Source organism: Nerophis lumbriciformis, linkage group LG14, assembly GCF_033978685.3.
Source record: "Nerophis lumbriciformis linkage group LG14, RoL_Nlum_v2.1, whole genome shotgun sequence".
Classification (NCBI taxonomy): Eukaryota; Metazoa; Chordata; class Actinopteri; order Syngnathiformes; family Syngnathidae; genus Nerophis; species Nerophis lumbriciformis.
In genome coordinates this window covers 25040181-25051323 of record NC_084561.2, presented here as the reverse complement: position 1 = coordinate 25051323, position 11143 = coordinate 25040181, and the positions used below count along the sequence as shown (strand labels likewise).

The 11143-nt window shown below is 40.2% G+C and overlaps 1 protein-coding gene across 1 annotated transcript in view; it reads left to right on the top strand.

Annotated features, from left to right (window-relative positions):
- cachd1 (cache domain containing 1) overlaps nucleotides 1-10842 on the top strand; it is a 175903-nt gene extending 165061 nt beyond the window's left edge. The window contains exon 27 of the mRNA XM_061975732.2: nucleotides 6414-10842. Coding sequence (XP_061831716.2) covers nucleotides 6414-6658 — 245 coding nt within the window. The 3' untranslated portion in view covers nucleotides 6659-10842. The remainder of the gene's footprint in view (nucleotides 1-6413) is intronic.
- Nucleotides 10843-11143: the final 301 nt, after the last annotated feature.

The following is an 11143-nucleotide window of genomic DNA, read 5'->3' as shown; positions in this document are numbered from 1 at the left end:
CAGCCCCTTAAATTACCCAGCATGCAGTACAAAACGATAAAAGGATGTTGCTGTATAGACGATGTCTAATATTTTATATATCTGACAGACCATGCAAATATGTTCACACACACATGTTTTGTTCCTTGTCTGTCTCTGCGTCGCCAGCACCGATACCGCAGCAGTGTGTGTTACTTTTCGGAGGTACTAAATAAAACGCTAAATATTGTGATGAGTGTTGACAAATCACATTGCACGTGCTGTATAATATATATTTGCATCTTCTCCCAGTCTTGTGGGCGTTTTGCTAATCAGCATATATTCTGCATAGGGCTGGGCGATATGGCCTTTTTTTAATATGTCAATATTTTTAAGCCATGTCACGATACACGATATATATCGCGATATTTTGCCTTAGCCTTGAATGAACACTTGATGCATATAATCACAGCAGTATGATGATTCTATGTGTCTACATTAAAACATTCTTCTTCATACTGCATTAATATATGCTACTTTTAAACTTTCATGCAGAGAGGGAAATCACAACTAAGTCAATTTACCTAAACTGTATTTATTAAACAGTTATTAAGCAGTGCCACAAACATTCATGTCATTTCAAAACAGAAAGTGCAAGATTGTCAGAGACATTTTAAAACAAGTTATTAGTGCACTTTTGTGCATGATGTCACTAAGATGACAAATCAAAACAACACTAAATTAAAGTGCACTTTTTGTACAGAACGCCACTACAATAGTTTAAAACAAATAAAGTGCACTTTTGTGCATGATGTCACACAAGATATTTCAATAAATGTCAAATAAAAATGAGCTGCATAATAGGAAATCAAATAGTGTATGTCCTTCGCTATGTGGTAGGTTCCTGCGGACGTTATCTCCTTCTGTTTTTGACAACTTTTTTCATTTGGTGTTGATGTGGAAATGGTTGCTTGAGCATTTTGTTGGTGTGGCACCGAACGGAGATGTTGACATAAGCACTCTTCATTCTCTAGCGGGTGACTTTTCAAATGATGCTACATATTAGCAGTAATGCTACTTTTTGTAGCAACGCTTTTGCCCCACACTTGACATATTACAGTTGTCTGTTTGACCTATTCCCGCTTGAAGCCAAACCACCGCCAGACGATGGACCCCCTGCTGTTTCTCTTGGGAATTAATTCTTCCTTCATCTGTTACCAGATTCGCACCTTCTTTCTCTCGTATTATCACTCGCACCACAGCTAACGTTACCCATGCTGCTACCTCTCTGCTCCGCGAGGGCATATATGTATGTGACGTATGTAAGAAGGTGCGCTTGTTTAAGTCTCTGTGAGAAGGAGAGACTAGAAAGACTGAGAAGAGGCTGTAGTGTAATGCCTGCAGCTAAAAGCAACTGCGTGAGAACGTATACTCGAATATCACGATATAGTCATTTTCTATATCGCACAGAGACAAACCCGCGATATATCGAGTTTGTTCGATATATCGCCCAGCCCTAATTCTGTATATTCGTAAGGACAGAGACGCATTATGGATTGCACACCTTATCCAGCTCACTTAACAGACGCAATCCACTTTGTACACGTTTACTAGACCAGCTTATCCAGTTTGCACGTGTTTTTGTACATGCACACCTTTAGTAAGTAAGGCCCAGAGTGTTTATGCTCACTGGGGGAAACTCATAGGTGTACCCCGCCTCTCACCTGGGATAGGCTCCAGCTCACCTCACCTACGGCCCATAACGAGCAAATAAGCAATTAAAAAATTAATGGCAGGAGTCACAATACTGACTCAATACAATTACATAGTAATTGACTGAATTCCATTGTACATGCTAAGAATATAACGATCCACCCCGTCAGCCCTTTGGTGTTTTAAACATGTCGTCTTCAGGGGTCTCACATGAACGATTGGCACTCCTGCCTCCCTCTGTCCGTCATATCGCAGTTTCTCCCCAAAAGCTCTTTGTAGATCTCTATCTAACACTAGACGAGGGTGGATGGATGGATGGTTCCATTCACGTGGGCTCCACCCGCCCACGTGCAGCATCACTCCAATCGTTGGCAGAGCATCTCCGCGAGCTGTTGCGTAACCTCTGATGATGGCTGTGAGAACAATGATGAATATGAAGAGAATCAGTAGGACGTGTGTTGGCACAGTATTGTGCAGCGATAAACATGTTGTGTAACAGAGGATGAGAACATCTTAAATGGAAGCCAAGTGGGTCAATGCCTGGTGTTTAACCATCTTTTTTTTATATATATATATATATATATATATATATATATATACGTTGTACCATAACGTATAATCGCACTTGGCTGCTCTACATTCACGCAGCGATGGTGACAGGAATCCAAAGTCTATTCAAAGACTTCAGTGGCTCGCTCAAGGACACTCGGTTACGCCACCCCCAAGATGCACAGATGATGAAAGATAAGACGTATGAGTGCAACACAAAGGCCAAGAGAAAGTGGAAGATGATTGTGAAATAATAGAGAGGGGGTGGTGTAGTCCAGCAGGGATTAGAAGAAATGCATGACTACATTGACACTTTGGAGTTGCTACTTTTCTCCACTAAGTTAAAGATCTCCTTCCACACTCGGCCACTGACACTGTTGGCTTGGTGTCATCTGGGGGGAATAGTATTAAAAAGGACTATAATTATAACCCGTGGTTGATTATGGTACTTTATTAACAGATTATCCATTCTATGCAAATTACAACACCGGTACAAATAATAAACATGATGCAGATTGATTGATTGACTGATTGAGAAGTTTATTGACATCTTAAAGAATTGAATCCATGTAATGCTTTCAAAAAGGCAAATGGATGGCACAAAAAGCCAAAAGGCTTGTTTCCATTGTGGACCATTAAATATTCATCACATTTGATACATTCAATAATAAAAGATATACAACCTGTAACATGTATATAAAAAATTACGTTAAAAAATGTATAAATTATGTACATATGCCGTATTTTTCAGACTATAAGTCGCAGTTTTTTTCATGGTTTGGCCGGGGGTGCGACTTATACTCAGGAGCGACTTATGTGTGAAATTATTAACACATTACCGTAAAATATCAATTAATATTATTTAGCTCATTCACGTAAGAGACTAGACGAATAAGATTTCATGGGATTTAGCGATGAGGAGTGACAGATTGTTTGGTAAACGTATAGCATGTTCTATATGTTATAGTTATTTGAATGACTCTTACCATAATATGTTACGTTAACATACCAGGCTTCGTTCTCAGTTGGACTGTTTTTGCATGAGTGCATGTGCTCCCTGCAAGTAGTATGTGTTGATGAGACCAGGTGATGGACAGCCGAAAACACCAATAATTTTATTCAGGACAGTAACATTTTTTTTTACATAAACTTTGTAACTGTGAAAAATATTGACAATTGTCAAACAGATATGTAATGGTAACATCAGCTAGCCGGTGGTGTTCTTGTTATTTATATATATTTTTTTAACTGTGAGGAAGTTGCAAACAGTACCTTTAATACCTACCATTGTAATTTCACTTCAGCAATCCTTTTAAAGTTAAAGTTAAAGTACCACTGATAGTCACACACACACTAGGTGTGGTGAAATTATCCTGTGCATTTGACCCATCCCCTTGATCACCCCCTGGGAGGTGATGGGAGCAGTGAGCAGCAGCGGTGGCTGCGCCCGGAATCATTTTTGGTGATTTAACCCCCAATTCCAACCCTTGATGCTGAGTGCCAAGCAGGGAGGTAATGGGTCCCATTTTTATAGTCTTTGGTATGACTCGGCCGGGGTTTGAACTCACGGCCCACCGATCTCAGGGCGGACACTCTAACCACTAGGCCACTGAGCAGTTATTTTAGAGTTATTATACTGTTATGTTGTAACAAACATTACAAAATAATAAAAGTATGTATGATTTGTGCTGAAATTGTATTATTATTTGTATCGGCCAAAACTCAAGGCTCCAATATGAGTTTTAAAAAGATGTATTGGGACACCTCTATTAATAAATGTCCTTGACTGGACATTATTGCCGTCTATTAATTATATCTGCATATTACTTACACATACAAGGTATCAATGTTTTAGAAAGTATCCAGTAACAAACGTGTCTGCATCATTCAACTTACTGTGTCATGAGCAACGTTTCCTCTAAGGTGCGCGCCTGCGCAATTGTGCACTGCTCACGCGTCCTCTGCGCACAGCAAATTAATGCCGCGCAGGAAATCAAAAATCCCATCTGAACTTTAAACAAAATAAACACATTACAATTTATTCTGTATGATTTTGCAATGCAACTCTGTGAGTGACAGGTGACAACAAGAGTGGCCCCAATGAATAAAACAATCTTTGTCTGTCGAGACACTTTACAGACTTCCATCAATCACTTTATTGATCAAAACTGTTTGTAACCACACCAAAAACATGAGTAAAAAAACTTTTATCTATAAAAACTGGTAATTTTCTGCCATACAAACCAGGCTTAAACCAACGTTGTCATCCGTCGTTTCAACAGAAGCCGCTTGCTCTCTCACCTGCACCAACACACGCACTCATGGCACCTAGCCAGTGCTGCGTTTATGGCCACACAAAAAGTCGGACAACCCCAACGCCACACAACGTGTAAATACCAGGGTGTAACACTCTGACTCCTCAATCAGATGTGTGCTTATTTTACTGTTTTTTATTAAGGATGTTAATCTAAGGATATTATTCATGAAATGTTGTCACTAGATTTCATAAATGCTAATAAAAAGATGTATTTTACAGACAGAAAGTTACAGGAACTAAATGTAATCTCTGAAAGGGGTAACATTTCTTTTAAAGGCAGGACCCGCAGCCAGACATACAATACTAGCACATAGGTCATGAAAAACATGTTTGTTTGTTATTGTCATTGTAAGAGGGCAAAATCACTTATATCAGAAAATAATTTTAATAAAACATTTAAATTGTTATGATGTCAGATTTGGGACAGGTGTGACGCTGGTGTGGCCACAGTGTGCACGTCTGATGTTGCTCACATGTGCTCCACTGAATGCTCAGGGAGTTTGTGCGTTTGCTCACACACATGAACAATTAGAGGGAACATTGGTCATGAGTTTAACTTAATTAATTATTGTGACCACTGAATGTCGCCAAAAACAATTACCACTTCACTTCAACTTAAAGACAGCATTCGTCCGTTCCAGATGGTTAATAACAAACAGGTTAGTCTTTTTCGTGCATACCATTGTTTTCTTACATTCCACACTACAAAATAGTAAAAGTATGCATAATTCCTGCTGATAACATATTGGATCAGTATCTGTATTAGCCAAGGCTCAGGGATCCGGTATCATAAGTGAAGAAGTTGTATTGGGACTCGAGATATCCAATAATGGCTTTTTTGCCGATATCCGATATTGTCCAACTCTTAATTACTGATTCCGATATCAACCAATACCGATATATACAGTCGTGGAATTAACACATTATTATGCCTAATTTTGTTGTGATGCCCCGCTGGATGCATTAAACCAGTGGTCCCCAACCTTTTTGTAACTGCGGACGCTTGAAAATGTATTTTTTTTAACATGCCTCAAAATAGCAACTTGGAATTTGAGACATGCTCTCCCTGAGAGAGCATGAGGAGGTTGAGGTGGGCGGGGTTGGGGGGGCGGGGTTTTGTCCTGGGGTAGCGGGGGTGTATATTGTAGCGTCCCGGAAGAGTTAGTGCTGCAAGGGGTTCTGGGTATTTGTTCTGTTGTGTTTGTTGTGTTACGGTGCGGATGTTCTCCCGAAATGTGTTTGTCATTCTTGTTTGGTGTGGGTTCACAGTGTGGCGCATATTTGTAACAGTGTTAAAGTTGTTTATACGGCCACCCTCAGTGTGACCTGTATGGCTGTTGACTAAGTATGAATTGCATTCACGTGTGTGTGTGTGAAAAGCCGTAGATATTATGTGACTGGGCCGGCATGCAAAGGCAGTGCCTTTAAGGTTTATTAACGCTCTGTACTCTTCCCTACGTCTGTGTACACAGCGACGTTTTAAAAAGTCATACATTTTACTTTTTGAAACAGATACTGATAATTTCCGATATCACATTTTAAAGCATTTATTGGCCGATAATATCGGCAGTCCGATATTATCGGACATCTCTAATCATGACACACCTAGTCGTGGTCTAGCCAGTCTATGGACCTAAATTGGAGTTACAAAGTGACTTATTTCACTCAATCAAATACAAATGTGCTCTTTTCCTGAATGTCTTGTTGATGTTCTGTCTTTGTTCAAACCTTCATGTCGTGAACATACTGAACAGGTTCTTGTTGATTATTGCACCACCCAAACTTACACTTCCAACACCTAAACATCTGCTCATCCATGTTGCATGAGTGTGGCGTGAGACAAGTCCAGTAACGCCACTTCCTCCTGTCTCTGCAGGCTACAGCACCATGAGCCCTCAGGAGGACAGCGAGAACCCACCGGGCAACAACGACCCGCTTTCGGCGGGCGTGGACGTCGGTAACCACGACGACGACCTGGACCTGGACACGCCGCCTCAGACGGCGGCCCTACTCAGCCACAAATACTACCCCTACCGACACACGCACACGCACCACCACCCGCTGCACACACACCACCTGCAGGCGGCGGTCACCGTGCACAGCGTGGACGCCGAGTGCTGATCCTTCACGGGGATAGAACTTGAAAATAAATAGAAATCTATAGAAAATAGGTGCTTATGGAGACAAGAAACTTGTCTTCAGCCTGACCAAGTGTACATAAAATGACTCTCGGAATGGGGACTCTTTTTTTTAAGAGCAACCTTCAGCACATTAGGAGACGTTCATCAGCACAACTAAAAACTGTGAAAGGACCAACAGAGCTGGACGCGTCAAGGAGTGGAGCAGAAACATCCACAGATTTGCAGGAATACAAAAAAACCAACTATTTTTCTACTCCTTATTTGACGATTCCTTCATGAGGGTTCAGTCGAGCCTTAATCCCCTCCAAATATTTTGGTGTTCCTGCAAGTGAGGAGCAATCTGATCTATACATTTTTTATTTTTTTCCTAAAGTGTCGCAAAAGTTTCAAGACGGATGACGTGAGAGGCATTGCTCAACCGACGTGTCTACGAAGAGATCCTGCGCTGTTTTGCTCCCCAACTCGCTGGACCGGGTTCTGAAGAAGAGTGGAGTCTGGAGCAGGGGTAGGGAACCTGTGGCTGGCGAGCCAGATGTGGCTCTTTTGATGACTGCATCTGGCTCTCAGATAAATCTTAGCTGACATTACTTAACACGATAAGTAATGAATAATTCCGCCGGAAATCACAGTGTTAAAAATAACGTTAAAACTATAAATCATTGTCATGCATTTTAATCCATCCATCCGTTTTCTACCGCACCTGTTCAAGGTTGCCGCTGGCTCAGCCAATCCCAGCTGTCCTTCGGGGTAATGGTAAGAAGTATTTTATTTATTATTGGTTAGCTTCAGAATAACAATGTTATTAAAAATAATAAGAGACTTATTATACTCTAAAAATGTTGGTTTTACTTAAAGGGGAACATTATCACCAGACCTATGTAAGCGTCAATATATACCTTGATGTTGCAGAAAAAAGACCATATATTTTTTTAACCGATTTCCGAACTCTAAATGGGTGAATTTTGGCGAATTAAACGCCTTTCTATTATTCGCTCTCGGAGCGATGACGTCACAACGTGACGTCACATCGGGAAGCAATCCGCCATTTTCTCAAACACATTACAAACACCGAGTCAAATCAGCTCTGTTATTTTCCGTTTTTTCGACTGTACCTTGGAGACATCATGCCTCATCGGTGTGTTGTCGGAGGGTGTAACAACACGAACAGGGACGGATTCAAGTTGCACCAGTGGCCCAAAGATGCGAAAGTGGCAAGAAATTGGACGTTTGTTCCGCACACTTTACCGACGAAAGCTATGCTACGACAGAGATGGCAAGAATGTGTGGATATCCTGCGACACTCAAAGCAGATGCATTTCCAACTGGACTGGACAGATCAGCTTTCAGGAAAAGAGAGCAGATGAGGGTATGTCTACAGAATATGTTAATTGATGAAAACTGGGCTGTCTGCACTCCCAAAGTGCATGTTGTTGCCAAATGTATTTCATATGCTGTAAACCTAGTTCATAGTTGTTAGTTTCATTTAATGCCAAACAAACACATACCAATCGTTGGTTAGAAGGCGATCGCCGAATTCGTCCTCGCTTTCTCCCGTGTCGCTGGCTGTCGTGTCGTTTTCGTCGGTTTCGCTTGCATACGGTTCAAACCGATATGGCTCAATAGCTTCAGTTTCTTCTTCAATTTCATTTTCGCTACCTGCCTCCACACTACAACCATCCGTTTCAATACATGCGTAATCTGTTGAATCGCTTAAGCCGCTGAAATCCGAGTCTGAATCCGAGCTAATGTCGCTATAGCTTGCTGTTCTATGCGCCATGTTTGTTTGTGTTGGCATCACTATGTGACGTCACAGGAAAATGAACGGGTGTTTATAACGATGGTTGAAATCAGGCACTTTGAAGCTTTTTTTAGGGATATTGCGAGATGGGTAAAATTTTGAAAAAAACTTCGAAAAATAAAATAAGCCACTGGGAACTTATTTTTAATGGTTTTAACCCTTCTGAAATTGTGATAATGTTCCCCTTTAAAAATGCACGCATTTAGTTGTATTCAGTGTTAAAAAATATTATATGGCTCTCATGGAAATACATTTTAAAATATTTGGCTTTCCTGGCTCTCTTGGCCAAAAAGGTTCCCGCCCCCTGGTCTGGAGTCTATTGTTCTGGAACTTTTCTGACGCCTGTGGCCTTTGGGTTGGACGAGTCTGAACTCGAGTAATACTGGGCGTGGCCTGGATACTCATAAGCGGGGTGCTGCTCAGTGACCCCTAGTGGTCTACTAGGAGAACTGTGCTCGCTTCTTCCTTAGCAACATGTCACATTTTGTACAGTCAAAAGTTTATGATGGACACTCCTTTTCATTTAGGAAGAATGAGAGGGAAAGATGCTGCTGGTGTTCAAAGGAGACAGCCCCTCTGTGATTAACCACTCAAAAGTGTGCGTGCGTGCGTGTGTGTGTTGGAACTGGACCATTTGTGTATTTCTCCTCAAGATTGTATTATAGGAGTGGCTCTCGGACTACTTTCACCAAGTACCGCCTCAGAAAAAACCTTCTCCATAATGACCCACATGAATATGCAGTACCATAATAGGCCCAAATGTTCATTTAAAAGAAGGCTAAAGTAAATTACACACAGTTTGAACAGTAACACTGTGTTTGAAAAATGATAAAACACTGTACTTTAATCAAGTGATTCTTTGGCATACCACTAGATGGAGCCTGCCTACCACTCGTGGTTCACGTACCACAGTTAGAGAATGATTATATATTATAGCATATACTGTAGATCCGGTGATGCAAAGAGTCAGTGACTTCCATTGTTCTTTTTGCCTTCAAGGTACATAAACTGATGCAAAATAGTTATGAGAGTTCTTTACACTCCATTTTTTGTTGCTGAGAAGTCCTGATGATGCTCTGTTTGCGTACGTCGTCTTCTGTACTTTAAGTTCATTCTTCTTCAGGTCCATATTGGATGGAATACTTATTTTTACAGGAGCTTTATAAAATGTTACCGTGTATCTTCTAAGCTGGTCTCTCCGAACAACGTATTGTAGATACGCTAAATGAAGCGGTACATGATTTTTGTGCAGGAGAGGACTTTTATTCTGCCTCAAGATTGCATTCATTTGTCTCTAGTATCCTCCTCATCTTTGAGAATATGAAAGTTGTAGAATTACCAGAATAAATTAGGAATGAAAGTCATATTTTTTCAAAAACAAAGTTGCAATATTACGCGCTTGAGGTATCTGTTAAAATTTTCGGAGTCTAAAAAAAATCGATTCTCAACGGGATTCATCATTTTCAAAAATCGATAAACATTTTTTAAGAATCAGTTTTCAAAAATACGTCTTTACTCATTGTGAATGTACAGTGGGAATGGGATTCGTCACGGTTTATCCGACACATGAAACGTGACAAATGGGAGAGTGGGCGTGCACTATCCACTTTAGCCGCCTGATAGCAGTAGAGTGAGGAATATCTTAAAATGTGTTTTGTAGCAATTCTAACTTTGACCACAGCGTCAGTTGCTATGTAGAGTGGTGCTTTCCATCGTTTTCACCTGACTGCATTGCTAAATGATTAACACCTCCACATCCAGGAATGGGGCCATATGAATCCCTTCCCTACTGTATGCCATACACCAGCAGCCAAGAGGAGCTTTTGTCACCTGGTTTGAAAAGGTTCTTATTATATAATTTTATACCAAACAATATATTATGAGAATCTTTTTTAATTAAGAATCGATTAAATGTCAAACTTTCGCCCCAAAAATCTGTATTTCATCATGAGTTGTTGTAGGGTCCACATTCCTAAAAAAATTACATTTTGCATATAACTTTTTTTTTTCTTGTAATTTTACAATTTTCTTATTTTCAATTTGGCCCATGTATGTCTTATTTTATTATTATTTTTCTCCACTAATGCTGACCCTGCTTATTGACTTTTTGGGCTTTAGTTTTCTGATAGAGACAAATAAAGTAAAGTCAATGCATTTTAAATAATATTACAAACTTGTGTTTGGGCATTTACAACTTTTTATCTTTTTTTAAAAATTTAACAAAGTTTTTCAATCGTGTTGACCACCTGTTTCATGTGTGTGCCTGCGAGCGTGTGTGTACAGAAGTAACACTTATTTCATGTACTGAAGGATCTCTCATGTATCATATAAAGTTATCAAATGGAATGTGAATGTGATAAAGTTCTTTTTACACCAAAACTTCTTGTTTTTACATTTTATACGCAATACCTCACAAAAGTGAGCGCAACCCTCAACACTTTTTACTGTTTCCTTCCATGAACCTCAACTTACCATTGCTGTCAGCACTCATGCAGCTCCACGCCATGAAACTACTACCAGCATGCAAAAAGACTCACGTTTAAGTTTATTTCAAAATTCGGTACAAACTTCTGCACAGTTGTAATTGATGTTTATCAGTTTATTGAATGCAGGTGTAAAAGGTCTCTTTGCTGTGAGGGTTCTCCTGAGTCCGAAAGATCCTCCATG